Here is a 16,594-nt window from a genome sequence, read left to right on the forward strand (position 1 = left end):
CCGCTTCCCCTCAAATTATTGTTTGTGCTCCCAATTTTGTACCTTGGTACCTCGCAGACCAATATGAAAAACAAAAATCAGGCCTCAATGGCTGATTCATTTCATTCATTCATTCCAGAGATTTCTAGCCTGCCTTTCAAGACATACGTTTTCCACAGGCAGCTCACAACAAATATAAAACAATTTCCAAACAGCAAACATCAATATCTAAACTATTAAAAACATTTTTTTCCCTAAATAGCAAGCATCAATATCTAAACTACAGTAGTACCTCAGGTTACAAACACCTTGGGTTACAAACACTTCAGGTTACAGACTCTGCTAACCCAAAAGTAGTACCTCGGATTAAGAACTTTACCTCAGGATGAGAACAGAAATTGTGTGCCAGCGGCACAGCGGCGGCAGGAGGCTCCATTAGCTAAAGTGGTACCTCAGGTTAAGAATGGTTTCAGGGTAAGAACGGACCTCCAGAACGAATTAAGTTCGTAACCAGAAGTAAGGTAAAGGTAAAGGGACCCCTGACCATTAGGTCCAGTCGTGACTGACTCTGGGGTTGCAGCACTCATCTCGCTTTACTGGCCGAGGGAGCCGGCATACAGCTTCCGGGTCATGTGGCCAGCATGACTAAGCCGCTTCTGGCAAACCAGAGCAGCGCACGGAAACGCCATTTACTTTCCTGCTGGAGCGGTACCTATTTATCTACTTGTACTTTGAGGTGCTTTCAAACTGCTAGGTTGGCAAGAGCAGGGACCGAGCAACGGGAGCTCACCCCATTGCGAGGATTCGAACCGCCGACCTTCTGATCGGCAAGCCCTAGGCTCTGTGGTTTAACCCACAACGCCACCAGTGTCCTGTAACCAGAAGTACCACTGTATTAAAAACTAACACAACAGCATCAATGAGACCAGCAAACCAATACAAGGAACGACAGAATCATAATTTGAAAAAATGATTTAAAACAAAGAGGATCGTTAATTGAAAATCCAGTCCATCTTCTCTCTAAACTGGCCCTGAATGTGATTGTTTCCTCTTACACCATGTTGATTTTTTTATTTCTTAGATGGGGCCAACTCTAATAATGATTCCAATCTCTAATAATGATTCTTACTCATAAATAAGACAAGGTTTCTGTTTGGGGAATTAGCACTTGAAAGGCATCCGTATCTCAGGACAGGAGTGGCAGGTGATGTGGAGGAGAAATTTCAAAACACACATTGTGGTAGGTTTGCTGCAACGAAGTCCGGACAAAGCTAAAGCACCCAAAGAACATTTGCTACCTTGTGCTTCTCTCTCTCTTCAGTCGCACTTATTTGCCCTTTGAGCTTCTGGTTCTCTCTCAGCGCTTCATCACGGGTTTTGACGGTCACAGAAAAATCATCCTCTCTGCAGACAAGGGCAGACTGTGTCTTTTACAAAAAAACAGAGGGGGAGGGGAGGAGAAATGGTTCAAAGAGTACAGAAAAGATTTTCAGAGCATTTGGGCACCCTTGTCTTTTCAGCCCTGTAGATAAAAGTACAAGACAAATGGCCTGACCAGGCCCATTAAAAACACTGATAGGGCTGCCATACAACCAGTCATTTCTGAAAGGCGGCGCTTCATCCTGGATCTTAGACAAGTCAATCAAAGAATCGTGTGCCCTGGTTTTTACTTTTTGAAATACGGCAACCCTAAACACTGACCAGCCCATTCTCCTACCTGTGTGCCACGGCGTTGTAAGGGGTTTGACGAGCTATTTGTTCAGAGGTTTTCCAGTAGAAAGGTAAAGGACCCTTGACAGTTAAGTCCAGTCAAAGGCGACTATGGGGTTGCGGCGCTCATCTCGCTTTCAGGCCAAGGGAGCCGGCATTTGTCCACAGAGAGTTTTCCGGATCATGTGGCCAGCAGGACTAAACCTCTTCTGGCACAACGGGACACCATGACGGAAAGCAGAGCGCACAGAGACACCATTTACCTTCTCGCTGCAGCGGTACCTATTTATCTACTTGCACTGGCATGCTTTCGAACTGCTAGGTTGGCAGGAGCTGGGACAGAGCAACGGGAGCTCACCCCATCACAGGGATTCAAATCGCCGACCTTCTGATCGGCAAGCTGAAGAGGCTCGGTGGTTTAGACCACAGTGCCACCCACGTCCCAATTTTCCAGGATCTCCATTTCCCCAGTTCATATTAGATCTAAGGCGCACACAGTACATGACTATCTTTTAACACACGGCCAGGTTTCTCAATTTGGATCGGACCTGGTTTGGGGAGTGGGGGGGGGAACCCATCCACCGAAACACAGTACTTTGTAAGTAACAATAGGATAGGTACACTGCTTCCCAAACCACTGGGGACACAGTGAACGCAGAGTAAATGGGAATTGTGTGCACAGCCTCAGTTATTAGGTTCGGCTACATTTTATGCCTTTTATACATTTTGTACATTTATGCATTTTATACATTTAGGGACACGGGTGGCGCTGTGGGTTAAACCACAGAGCCTAGGACTTGCCAATCAGAAGGTCGGCGGTTCGAATCCCAGCGATGGGGTGAGCTCCCGTTGCTCGGTCCCTGCTCCTGCCAACCTAGCAGTTTGAAAGCACATTGAAGTGCAAGTAGATAAATAGGTACCGCTCCAGCGGGAAGGTAAACGGCGTTTCCGTGCGCTGCTCTGGTTCGCCAGAAGCGGCTTAGTCATGCTGGCCACATGACCCGGAAGCTTTACACCGGCTCCCTTGGCCAATAAAGCGAGATGAGTGCCGCAACCCCAGAGTTGGCCACGACTGGACCTAATGGTCAGGGGTCCCTTTACCTTTACCTCTCCATCTTCACCATTTTTAGGCTTGGCACTCACCCTCTGAAGATCTGTCCCCTCACTGGTTATATCCCACTCAGTTTCTAAGTCGCTGGTATCTTTTTTAGTGTCCAGCTTTTCTTTCATGGCCTTTATAGTCCTGAAGAGAACCTTCGGAGAGGCAGGGGGACAATCCCCACACTCAGAGGCAGCCTCCCTTCCGGGCAGATCTATCATGAAACGAACTCTGCGCTCAGGGGAGCACGCAGTGGAAGGTCGCCCACGAAGTCCCTTGGTCTCACAGGCCAGGCATGATCTAAAACGCTCATTGGATTTCTGTGGCCAGCAATTCTCAGATGACTTTCTTTTTTGGAGAGGCATTTTTACTATAGCACTAGCTGCCCGAACAGGGGAAACCAAGCAACTGGAGAAGGCAACGCGAGACGAAAACAGATGCCCCTAACGTCTGGCAACTTAATGGTTGGCAAGGGCTCCATTTGCAAATCCTGCCTCTCAGCCCAACGACGAGTCAATTTATAAGAGTTGTTGCGTCACTGAGGGAGTCTCAAGGAAGCCATTTTAAATCTGCGCTTCTTGGTGGCTGTTTGAAGTTTAAATGCTCAACAACCCCTCCTATCCAAAGATAAATCAACATGTGTTCTCTCTGAAGTCACCAAGACATCACCCTGCTCTGTTTGTGATGTCATGAGGCCTAACCTCTGAGCTCAAAGTGTGACCCAAGCAGAGTAGAACAGCCCACCAATCCGGTTTCTTCCATTTAAATTAGGGGGAGGAGTTGCACAGACCGGTAAGTAGACCATAGCTGTCAACCTTTCCCTTTTCTTGCGAGGAATCCTATTCGGAATAAGGGAATTTCCCTTAAAAAAAGGGAAGAGTTGACAGCTATGAAGTAGACCTGAATTCCACACCTGATTCTGTGTTTTTAAAACTACCTCTAAACTAAAACTACCTCTACACCTAATGTCTTTTTCGTTGTATGCTTGGTTTAGACTCCTTGAGAGTATAGATGCTCCTCTCCTGATCTTGTATCAACACCTCTCACCTGATTACTTAGGAATTTACAACAATGGCGTACCTTACAATTTTCCTGGGTTGTATTAACCAAGTCCTATGTAGAGCAGACTCACTGAAATTAATGAACCTAGGTTAGTTGTGCTCATTAGCTTCAATAGGTCTATTGTGAGTAGGACTAGCTTTTAAAATCATCCTCTGTAATTCTTACACATGGACAAGGTGTGCTTGAGTGATTAATTTCACACTGTGTTTATTCCTAAAATTTAACATAAAGGTAAAGGGACCCCTGACCATTAGGTCCAGTTGTGGTCGACTCTGGGGTTGCGACGCTCATCTCGCTTTATTGGCCGAGGGAGCCGGCGTACAGCTTCCGGGTCATGTGGCCAGCATGACTAAGCCACTTCTGGCGAACCAGAGCAGCGCACGGAAACGCCGTTTACCTTCCTGCTGGAGCGGTACCTATTTATCTACTTGCACTCTGATGTGCTTTTGAACTGCTAGGTTGGCAGGAGCAGGGATCAAGCAACGGGAGCTCACCCTGTTGCGGGGATTTGAACCACCGACCTTCTGATCGGCAAGTCCTAGGCTCTGTGGTTTAACCCACAGTGCCACCCGTGTCCCAAAAATTTTACATATGCACATACATATTAACAGAACATAAGCCGAAGTGTCTCTACTTTCAGATATTGAGGTTTTCAAAATGGAGGTGAAAGGAGAGGGTGCCAGGGACCTATCACTGTCTATGTTTATTTAAATATTGTGCATGGACTGAAGATTGTGCAGACATATTGCCTTCATCCTGAGCAGCACACAGGAACTAAATGTGGGACAGCCTGCCTGGGAGTCAATTTTGTCAAATCTGCTAATCAAACGCTTTCTTTCCACTTGCTTCCCTTCAAGCCAGCACCACCCCTGAGATAATGATGACGATGACAACTACAATTTATTACCCACCACTTCGCCCTAAGGTCCCAGGGTGGATTGCAACAATTAAGACGCAACATTGCACAATGTTTAAAAGCAGTTTTGAGAAGCTTAAAATTACAAAAACAGTGTGGGTCCCACAAATATGTATCTGAAGTGTGTGTGTGGGGGGGGGGGTAACTGTGTACACTTGAAAACATGGGCAGCATTCAGACAAATTCAACAGTGTAAATATGTTTTGATGGAAGAAGCAATGGAATACTGAATGGTTTAGTTTATGTAAAACATGCAGGGATTTATTGCTATGCAAAATGAGCCATGGAAAGAGAAGAAGGGAAGTCATTGATCTTTTAAGGTTGTCTAAATGAATATTCTAAACTGTAAAACAGAAAATTTAATAAAAATTATTTTATACACACACACACACACAGAGGGACGTGGGTGGCGCTGTGGGTTAAACCACAGAGCCTAGGGCTTGCCGATCAGAAGGTCAGCGGTTCGAATCCCCACGACGGAGTGAGCTCCCGTTGCTCGGTCCCAGCTCCTGCCAACCTAGCAGTTCAAAAGCACATCAAAGTGCAAGTAGATAAATAGGTACCGCTCTGGCGGGAAGGGAAATACTGCATTTCTGTACGCTGCTCTAGTTCACCAGAAGTGGCTTTGTCATGCTGGCGACATGACCCGGAAGCTGTACGCCGGCTCCCTCGGCCAGTAAAGCGCGATGAGTGCCGCAACCCCAGAGTCGGCCACGACTGGACCTGATGGTCAGGGGTCCCCTTACCTTTACACACACACACACCCCTAAAGTGGGAAATAGCTTCTGGGCAGGAGGTTGTGTGTGTGTGTGTGTCACAACAAGCTAACCACCCCTCTTTTGGCGCCACAGCCATCCTGGAGGCAGTAGCGCCTCACATTCAAGTGCTGTAGTTCTCATAACAACTCTGGGGAGGCCCAAGCAAGCCCAAGCCTTCCCTATGGCTTTGGGAGCTATAGAAAGTGATGAACCCTCAAGCCATCTCTTTGGCCCAGAGACAACTGTGCAGGATGAGAGCGGATTTGAAGGAAGGACAAGGTGGAAAGCCTTGTGTTCCTTGGCTGAGTTTCTCCCCTTCCCCCTGCAATATTTCTTCACTTACTAGCCATACTGAGAAATCACATATTCAGGTGAGGCTGAATATAAGTCCCAGCACAGGTAAGGCATTTAGAAAGCAGAGTCTGGCAGGCCTTACGACGCCAGAACGATGATCTGAACAGCCACCGTTTGTTCTTATTCTGTATATTTGTCAGAAAGAATAGAGTCCTTTGCTGTGGACCCTTTGCGGTCCGAAACATGAGGGTGTTAAGAAGAAGAAGAGTTTGGATTTGATATCCCGCCTTTCACTCCCTTTAAGGAGTCTCAAAGCGGCTAACATTCTCCTTTCCCTTCCTCCCCCACAACAAACACTCTTGTGAGGTGAGTGAGGCTGAGAGACCTCAGAGAAGTGTGACTAGCCCAAGGTCACCCAGCAGCTGCATGTGGAGGAGCAGAGACGCGAACCCGGTTCCCCAGATTACGAGACTACCGCTCTTAACCACTACACCACACTGGCTCTTAACTGAAAGGCATTGCCATTGTTCCAGTACCTGTTTTAGCTTTGCTTCCATCCTCTGTGTGTTGATCCTAATGGAGGCAAGTTCGGCATTCATCTGAAAAGTGAGGCAATGAAAAGCTGAAACGAGGCTCTTCAAAGAAAGCTCGTTTCCACCAGCAATATCTCCTGAGCAATCTGCCTTCCATGCATTCATTAACACCCGTGGAATCTGGACACTGGCACAGAATTTAGTTTTTTTGAAAAAACGAATTACAGTGGTACCTCGGGTTACATACGCTTCAGGTTACATACGCTTCAGGTTACAGACTCCGCTCACCCAGAAATAGTACCTCGGGTTAAGAACTTTGCTTCAGGATGAGAACAGAAATCGTGCTCCGGTAGCGCAGCGGCAGCAGGAGGCCCCATTAGCTAAAGTGGTGCTTCAGGTTAAGAACAGTTTCAGGTTAAGAACGGACCTCCGGCATGAATTAAGTACTTAATCCGAGGTACCACTGTATTCTAGGGACGCGGGTGGCGCTGTAGGTTAAACCACAGAGCCTAGGACTTGCTGATCAGAAGGTCATCGGTTCGAATCCCCGTGATGGGGTGAGCTCCTGTTGCTCAGTCCCTGCTCCTGCCAACCTAGCAGATCGAAAGCACGTCAAAGTGCAAGTAGATAAATAGGCGGGAAGGTAAACGGCGTTTCCGTGCGCTGCTCTGGTTTGCCAGAAGCGGCTTAGTCATACTGGCCACATGACCCGGAAGCTGTACGCTGGCTCCCTTGGCCAAAAAAGCGAGATGAGCGCCGCAACCCGAGTCAGCCACGACTGGACCTAATGGCCAGGGGTCCCTTTACCTTTTACCTTTACCACTGTATTGTTTTCCAATCCTAATGCTGGTGCAGAGTAGCTGCAAAATAGAATAACAATACCTGACCAATGCTCAGAAAGCTTGATTAAGACTTCTAGCGCTCTGCTTCCAAATGCCAGGAAAGCCAAAATATTGCTGTTTCATTAATGCAGAAAATATGTAAATATGCACCAAGCATAATGGGCAGTATTCTACTATCAGTGCAAGGATTTCCACTAGCACAGTGAGACTCCCCACCCCTTCTCCTGAGTGCATCCTGCCCCCCTAGGACAGATTTCGGGGGCACACAGGGGGAGGAGGAGGAGAGTGGGAAGCTCTGTTGTGCAAGCAGAAATCTTTGCGCTGACTTTCTGAGTACAGAATCCAATTATGTCATGGCACAAAGAGGAATTTCCCTAGCCTGTCCTTCAGCCCAGAAAGACTGGCAACCCACGATGTAGGTCAATATAACTGGATGGTACCTGGTTACACTTTGTCTCCAAGGCGGTGTTCAGCTTGCGAAGCCGGCTGTTTTCTGAGCGTGTGTCCTGGAGGGACTGCGCCTTTTCTTCCAGCTGCTTCACTCTAGTCTATGATAAACGAAAAATGACACGTGTTCCAGAGCCTTCTGAAATACGCGCCTGCGCTCTGGAAACAGCAATGGCGTTTGCCAAACTCAGAGGAAAAAGGGGTCCAATAAAGGCACAATCCGGGTGGTATTTAAATACAGTGGTACCTCGGGTTAAGTACTTAATTCATTCCAGAGGTCCGTTCTCAACCTGAAACTGTTTTAACCTGAAGCACCACTTTAGCTAATGGGGCCTCCTGCTGCCGCTGCGCCGCCGGAGCCAGAATTCTGTTCTTATCCTGAAGCAAAGTTCTTAACCTGAAGCACTATTTCTGGTTTAGCGGAGTGTGTAACCTGAAGCGTATGTAACCTGAAGCGTATGTAACCTGAGGTACCACTGTAAAACCCACACTGGCCACTTACAGCTACTTTTCTGCGAGTTTCTGAAGGTGCCTTGTTTTCAACTGAGAAAAGCTATTTCATGAATGCTGTCCTAAAGATACTTGCGTGAAAGCTAAGACCCATTTAAATGAATGAGACATATTTCCCAGTGAATGGGGTCTGACGCGATACTTGGCAGCTCCCTGTGACCCTGAAAATGTATGCTTCCTAGCTGGTAACTTATTTCTGTCTTCATCCTCGTCTTCCTGTCTAAATACAGTGATACCTCAGGTTACATACACTTCAGGTTACATACGCTTCAGGTTACAGACTCTGCTAACCCAGAAATAGTGCTTCAGGTTAAGAACTTTGCTTCAGGATGAGAACAGAAATCGTGCTCTGGCGGCGCGGCAGCAGCAGGAGGCCCCATTAGCTAAAGTGGTGCTTCAGGTTAAGAACAGTTTCAGGTACGGACCTCCGGAACGAATTAAGTACTTAACCCGAGGTACCACTGTAGTCATAAAGACTCCAAATGCAAGGCATTGTTTAAATCAGGCATAGGCAAACTCCAGATGTTTTGGAACTACAACTCCCATCATCCCTAGCTAACAGTGGTCAGGGATGATGGGAATTGTAGTCTCAAAACATCCGGAGGGCTGGAGTTTGCCTATGCCTGGTTTAAATTAAGACTTTCCCCCTTCCTTCTGCCTCTGTGAAGCCTACCTGTTAATTTCTGATGCTGAGAGATTGGCAGTGTGGGAGGGGGGATGTATATTACAGTGGTACCTCAGGTTAAGTACTTAATTCGTTACGGAGGTCTGTACTTAACCTGAAACTGTTCTTAACCTGAAGCACCACTTTAGCTAATGGGGCCTCCTGCTGCCGCTGCAGCATTTCTGTTCTCATCCTGAAGCAAAGTTCTTAACCTGAAGCACTATTTCTGGGTTAGCGGAGTCTGTAACCTGAAGCGTATGTAACCTGAGCTACCACTGCGTATATTTATACAAAACAAAAAACGAAAACCACACCCCTAGGGGTTTCATTTTCACCCCCTGCATGCCACACCAGTGAGGCCAAGTTGTTGATTACTGGGGCCAGATGTCAGACAGCAACGTCCAAGGCCATGTTAAGTAGGAATGTGTGTATTGTTGTTTGGGAGGAAGCGAGATCTGTTTTTCTCAGGCAAAGTGTTACTCAAGAGGTATCAGAAGGAAATGTCTGAAGACTTACGAACGACTATTATAGATAGATAGAAGAGGATTTACTCCACACTCGACTATTTTGAGGACAGGCTAGAACAATGCATAAAAAGGCATAGCAGAAATTGGTAACCGAACAGGTGATGTGTAGGGAGAAGGGATGAAATGATAGTTGGAAAAAAGTTATTTTTTTGGAAGCAGCAAAGGAGGGAGGAAAATAGAGGGGACTTCTTGGGTGGGAGGGAAGCCCAACTTTCAAATCTGTGTTGAATTTGTATTGATTTGGTGACAATTTGTTAAAAATTATGGAACGTGCAACTCTTGAGTCCTTTTAAGCTGGGTGGGAGCGGGGAGCGGAGATAGTTGTTCATCCCCACCCAGGAAACAGCAGCACTGAAAAGAGCAAAGGTCTATCAGCAGGGAAGAACTGAGAGAAGGCAAACAGCCAGTGGCTTGTGTTACTCCACAAGGCTGACATACCTGAAGTTTCCCTTTCTCGTAAGCCAGTTTATTTTTGGTGTCCGTCAGCTCTTCCAGAACTTGCTTTACTTGCTGTTGCCCATGCTGGGGGAAGACAAAAGCAGAGGTCATTCTCATTCATTCACAAACACCCACACCCACACTCAAAAAGCATCTTAGTTTGAGGAGGTGCTTCTGGCGAGCTGCGATGGAGGATGGCTGAATTCCATCACCGCCGTACGTTCCAGAATCAGAGGCTGAGAGGGGAGTACCGTATTTTCCGCTCTATAGGACGCACTTTTCCCCCTTCAAAAATTAAGGGGAAATGTGTGTGCGTCCTATGGAGCAAATGCCGGCTCCTTGGCTTCAGCGATAGCAACGCGAAGCCTCCGAAGCGCAGAGGGAGCGCTCCCTCCACGCTCCGGAGGCTTCGCGTTGCTTTCGCTGAAGCTTGGAGAGCGAGAGGGGTCGGTGCGCACCGACCCCTCTCGCTCTCCAGGCTTCAGGGATAGCCGCCTGAAGCCTTTGGAGCGCAGTGGGACCTCACGCTGCGCTCCAAAGGCTTCAGGTTCCTTTTGCTGAAGCTGGGAGAGCAAGATTCTCCTGGTTTCAGCAGAGAGGGAGAGCTGCACAGCGCCCCTTCAGCGAAGCGGGAGGAGAAATGGAAGGGGTTCCGTTTCTCCTGCCGCTTCGCTGAAGGGGCGCTGAGCAGAGAGGGGGAGAATTCCCCCCCTTGTTCTCCCCCTCTAAAATAAGGTGTGTCCTATGGTCGGGTGCGTCCTATAGAGCAAAAAATACGGTAATCAGCCTCCCTACACTCCCTGGGCTGGGGAGTGGCAGCTCATCTGCAGATCACCGAACACCTGACCCCAAATTCAGAAGGAAGGAGGGGCTGGGGGGTGCTGGGACATTTCTTCGCAACTCTCCAAAGTCGCCTCCATTTAGCAGCAAGCTTCCAATTCTTAAGATGAAAAATTGGACTTAAGTTTTGGACATGATCTGAGCGAAGGGGGAGAAACTACTCTGCTAATTAATTCAGCCACTGAGGTGCTAAAAAGGATTTGAACGGTAAAAGGATTAACATCTACGTAGACTTGGTATCTCCTGCCCACTTAGCAGTTCGAAAGCACGTCAAAGTGCAAGTAGATAAATAGGTACCGCTCTTAGTCTTTGCTTAGCCAGGCCCAGTATTCCCCCCCCCCCTTGAATGGAAGAAGAAAAACACGTGTTTCAGGAGCTTTCAGTTGTGTATGTCAGTAGCCAAAAGGAGGAGAGATGCAGAGATCATACTCTCTAACTCAATCAGTAGGAAAGTTGAGCCTCAGTATGATTTGACTATCCAGGGGATTTCAAGGTCAGAAAGCCTTTTTGAAATATAGGCAGGATGAAAGCAGGGGACATGAGAACATACAGTCTGCGCAATAGGGAGGTCAAACACATGGAGTGGGCAGCCAAATGGCCCATTCAAGAGATGCCCAGGGATTTATTTCCACCAGAAATGTTGATTCCACTTGAATGCAACAGTGGACTATCTGCTCCACCTCTTAACAACATAAAGTCCCCTGTTTTGTTTTCATCCTACACCCACTGATGTCTGCATTGCTCATGTAGAAGCAATGGGAGAAGAGGCCGAGGCTGTGGTGTGCAACAGCAGCAACCATTACCAGGTCGTTCTCTTTTCCCTTTCAAAAAGGGAATCCTAACTGTAGCATTGTCTTTGTCCATGGAGTTTTCTTGGCAGGGATACTGGAGTGGCTTGCCGGTTCCTGCTCCAGTGAGAGCTGGGCCATAAAGAAGGCTGATCGCCGAAGAATTGATGCTTTTGAATTATGGTGCTGGAGGAGACTCTTGAGAGTCCCATGGACTGCAAGAAGATCAAACCTATCCACTCTTAAGGAAATCAGCCCTGAGTGCTCACTGGAAAGACAGATCGTGAAGCTGAGGCTCCAGTACTTTGGCCACCTCATGAGAAGAGAAGACTCCCTGGAAAAGACCCTGATGTTGGGAAAGATGGAGGGCTCAAGGAGAAGGGGACGACAGAGGACGAGATGGTTGGATAGTGTTCTCGAAGCTACCAGCATGAGTTTGACCAAACTGCGGGAGGCAGTGGAAGACAGGAGTGCCTGGCGTGCTCTGGTCCATGGGGTCACAAAGAGTTGGACATGACTAAACGACTAAACAACAACTGTAGCATTGTTCAATAATTTGTGAGCAGCCTGGTCAAGAGCCATCTAAAGGGCCACTTCCTCGGCCTGGTAAGAACCCTCTGATCTCAGGCTCTGATTCTCTTGCTGGACAGAGATGGAGAAACCAAGATCTTCACTGTGGTCCACCATCGCGGCGGAACACTTGAAATAACAGAAGCAAGCCAAATGAAACAGGCCATTTGCCTTAGCTCAGGAGCAGCCAGTGTGGGGTACGCCTTGCTGATGTTGTGGGACTACAATTCCCATCAACCCCAGCCTGTATTATGGTCAATGGTCAGGGATGATGGGAGCTGTAGTCCAACAACATCTGGGGCCACCAACATCTGGGCTATCCCACCTTAACTAAGTAAATATATATTGAACATGGATATTAAAGATTGGTTTCCCAAAGAAATGACAAAACTCTTAGCACATTGGTTCTGTGTTGCTTACTATTCGTTCTTTTTACAGATTACTTTTCTTTTTTTAAGGGAGAAGCTTGTTCTAATACAGTGGTACCTCAGGTTAAGTACTTAGTTCGTTCCGGAGGTCCGTTCTTAACCTGAAACTGTTCTTAACCTGAAGCACCACTTTGGCAAATGGGGCCTCCTGCTGCTGCTGCCGTGCCGCCGGAGCACGATTTCTGTTCTTATCCTGTATTTCCCTCCACTCCTGCATATCCTTATGTATCCATTTAATTCAATTTCTCCCTGTATTTACATTACACTGTTGAATTTATCTTAGTCCTGCTACCTTGTTTTCACGTGTTTACATTTATTTTCCAAATACTCCACAAAGATTTCCCACTCCTCTTTATATACTTGATCTTCTCACTCTCTTATTTTATTCGTTAGACCTGCTAGTTCTGCATACTCTATCATTTTAAGTTGCCAATCTTCCTTATTGGGGTCCTCACTCACCCGCCATTTTGGGGCTAGCAAAATCCAAGCTGCTATCATTACATACAAGAATAAATTTGTGGTAAAGCAAAGTTCTTAACCTGAAGCACTATTTCTGGGTTAGTGGAGTCTGTAACCTGAAGCGTATGTAACCTGAAGCATATATAACCTGAGGTACCACTGTATTATGAAAATATTATGAAATTATTTCTGCTGAGTCTGAAAATTACATGTTGGTGTTCCAAGGCAGCTTCCCGCTCCATTAATTTCTTGTTTTCTTCTTCCAACACCTTCACGGTATCTTTGAGTGGACCGATTTCCAACTTGAAAAAAAGAAGGGAAATTGCCGTTATTATTTACTGGCTTCTTTATTTCACCAGAATTCAAGGCAGCTCACACACAAAAAATAGTCTTATCTACTCACACTGCTTTTGAACTGCTAGCTTGGCAGGAGCTGGGACAGAGCAACAGGAGCTCCCCCCATCGAGGGGATTCGAACCGCCGACCTTCCGATCGGCAAGCCCAAGAGGCTCAGTGGTTTAGACCACAGCACCACCCGCGTCCCAGTTGCTGGTACACCACCAACAAAGGCTGTCGATGTCCCAAGCCAAGTGAGGTCACGTATGGCTTTGTATTCATTTTAACTTCAGTTATTCTGACTGAATTTATTTAGAAGAACCGTGCTGGATCCAGAACCGACCGCTACAATCCAGTTAATTCTGATGCATCCCCAATACCAACAGAGTGTAAACCAGTCTTGTCGGCAGCCGTGATATGAATGACCATCATACCTTGTGTTCTGTTAGTTCCGCTTCCAATCTTTTGTTCTCTTCCGTTATTTCATGTATTGTTTTCTGCATCTGCCACCAAGGATTAAAAAACAGCTCCATCATCAATCTCACCAAAGGAGGATACAAGCTGTTCTATTTTACCTCCCTAGGTATTTGAGAGAGAGAAAATAAACTTACCAAACCCTAGCCTGCCAGCTTCTAACTGTACCGGCACAGCTCCTTATATTTCCTTTTATTCCTCATTGCTCCACTATTGATCTACACACGCAATATAACGACTTGTCTCCAACCAAAAGTGGACCCACTGAGATTAAACAGACCTAAGTCAGCCATCCCCATTAAATTCAGCAGGTTTACTCTGGGTAACACTAGAATGCAACCCAATATTTTTAAAATAACGTGGCAAATGTGCATGGTACCTGTTCCTCTAGCCTCTCCTTCTCCTTCAGCAGAGAGTCCCTCTCCTGCAGAGCTGCCTCCAGTTCGCTTCGGATCCTGGCAACTGTGGACTCCAGGAGCTCCTTTTGAGCGGTTGTGGTCTCCTGGAGTTCGGACGCTTCATGCCCGCAGGCAGCGTGTGCTACACGCAAGGCTTCTCTGTGGAGCAAAGAAGCGAACACAAATGCATCACACACCTTTGAAGGTGAACAGGAAACTACAACTAATCCAGAATGCGGCAGCTAGACTGGCGACTGGGAGTGGCCACCGAGACCACATAACACCGGTCCTGAAAGACCTACATTGGCTCCTAGTACGTTTCCAAGCACAATTCAAAGTGTTGGTGCTGACCTTTAAAGCCCTAAACGGCCTCGGTCCAGTATATCTGAAGGAGCGTCTCCACCCCCATCGTTCTGCCCGGACACTGAGGCCCAGCGCCGAGGGCCTTCTGGCAGTTCCCTCCCTGCAAAAAGCGAGGTTACAGGGAACCAGGCAGAGGGCCTTCTTGGTAGTGGCACCCAACCTTTCAGATATCAAGGAGAGAGATAACTATCTGACTTTTAGAAGACATCTGAAGGCAGCCCTGTATTGGGAAGTTTTAAATGTTTGGCATTTTATTGTGCTTTTAATATTCTGTTGGGAGACACCCAGAGTGGCTGGGGAAACCCAGCCAGATGGGCAGGGTATAAATAATAAATTATTATTACTATTATTATTATTATTATTATTACTTCTGCAACCTTCAAAAGCAGCCAAAGGCCTCACATTTCAGACAGCAGATGTATGCCACAGAATGAGACGCCTTGCATTTAAGAGTGAAGTAGAGCTTGTATTAAGATTATATAGAGGGAGGGGGGGGGGATATGACATAACAAGAAGCCAGGCCACACATAGGAAAGGAATACTTTGGCTCTCACATCTCTCTCTGGAGCTGAGCTTTTTCATTCTGCACAATCTGCAGTTCCGCCGTAATACTGGCCCGGGCAGCATCCAGAATCAAGTCTTGTTCTTGCAGCTTCTGGTTGATTTTATCCTGCTCCACCTAAAAAAGAAAGGAGGAATTATAAAGGCGTTTATAATGATAAAATGAAGACCCAACATTTTCAACGTGAAAATCTTGGCTGTGAAGAGCTGGAAGAGCCGCTCACTGACTGCAGGCCTCTTTCCACCTGGCCTGAGAGGTCAGGACCCAGATTGACTCCAGCTACAAAAGCTGAGGCTGGTGAAGAGGCCAGACCACCTTGGCTGCTTCTTAGTGCAGACTCGGGCTATTGAGCTTCCACAGTGTTGCCTCCAGATGTTTTGAGACTATAGTTCCCAGCATCCCTGACCACTGGTCCTGTTAGCTAGGGATCATGGGAGTTGTAGTCCGACAAATTCTGGAGACCTAAGTTTGAGGAAACTCTGTGTTACACGAAGCCCACTTGACATATTACAAAATATTAGTGGGTACAAAAGTCTGTCAGGGAGGGGGGAAACTGAGGAGAACGGAATATTTTATGAATGTTGGGGAAATGTTGAAATGAAATAACTTGGCTCTTGTAAAAATGTTTAAAGAATTTGGCAAAAAGGTAAAAAGGTGGTAAAAAGATTTAAGTTTTAAGCTCTAAGGTCGTTTTTATAAGACAAGATGATAATAGAGTAAGGTAACGTAAAGATAAAATATTATGAATTATGGAAAGGATTTGCTGTGACAATTATTAATCAAGATACAAGAGATGGGAGGAGGAGGAAGTCATGGAAAGAAGGTAACGGAAATTGGAGAATTTGAAAGCGATGGTTTTATTTTTTATTTTTCTTCTTATGCTTTTCTTTTTTTCTTTTTTGTAATTTTGTCTTTTTCTGTGTAATTTTAAATTTTTTTTGTCTCAATAAATATCATTTTTTTAGAAAAAAGAAAGAAGGAAACTGAGGAGAACGGGCTTGCCTCCCATAATTCTTTGCTCCTACCTTTGTCACGTGCTCGGAGATAGATAGAACCCAACCCAGATAACCCCTCACCAACCTATGGAAATTGTGTACAGCATACGCATCACAGATTAATAGGACGGTTTCTGAAACGTGCGTGAAAATGGCTCCACACCTTTAGGGCGGCCTGGTGATCCGAGATGAGTTGAGCGTTCTCCGCGGTAACACTTCGAAGGGTGTCGTTCATTTCTGCACACTGCTGGGTCAGCTGCTCATTGAGCACCTTGAGGAAGGACACAAGTGTCACAAGAAGTGTCTATCAACTCATGATTCCCAGCTTTCTTCCTTAAGAATATATGGTAAAATATTGCTCAAAAAAAAGATATGCTAATAGGACTAGATTAAAATGTAAAGTATCTGAGGGAAGGTAAATTAGCAAGGGAATATAATAAGAATATATAGAAGATTTGAGGAGATTGTAAATGCAAAGATAAATGTAATCTCAGAATGTAGAGGAAATTGAGTGGGGGCGGAGGGAAGTGGGGGGGAGGGACAAAAGAATTTTAGGTTTGATTGATGGATATATGGGGGGGATGGGGAGGATGTGGTGATGG

General features: G+C 46.4%; 1 protein-coding gene across 4 annotated transcripts in view; it reads right to left on the bottom strand.

Moving 5' to 3' along the window:
- CCDC150 (coiled-coil domain containing 150) overlaps positions 1-16,594 on the bottom strand; it is a 46,607-nt gene that overhangs the window by 14,951 nt on the left and 15,062 nt on the right. For all 4 annotated transcript variants that reach the window (XM_083467843.1, XM_083467844.1, XM_083467841.1 and 1 more), the window contains 9 exons: positions 16,156-16,263; positions 14,990-15,114; positions 14,054-14,231; positions 13,635-13,703; positions 13,074-13,166; positions 9,780-9,863; positions 7,634-7,741; positions 6,355-6,417; positions 1,278-1,406 (listed from right to left, as the gene is read on the bottom strand). In XM_083467843.1, the coding sequence (XP_083323969.1) occupies positions 1,278-1,406; positions 6,355-6,417; positions 7,634-7,741; positions 9,780-9,863; positions 13,074-13,166; positions 13,635-13,703; positions 14,054-14,231; positions 14,990-15,114; positions 16,156-16,263 (957 nt within the window). The remainder of the gene's footprint in view (positions 1-1,277; positions 1,407-6,354; positions 6,418-7,633; positions 7,742-9,779; positions 9,864-13,073; positions 13,167-13,634; positions 13,704-14,053; positions 14,232-14,989; positions 15,115-16,155; positions 16,264-16,594) is intronic.

Source organism: Podarcis liolepis, assembly GCF_965112155.1.
Source record: "Podarcis liolepis genome assembly, chromosome: 1".
Classification (NCBI taxonomy): domain Eukaryota; kingdom Metazoa; phylum Chordata; class Lepidosauria; order Squamata; family Lacertidae; genus Podarcis; species Podarcis liolepis.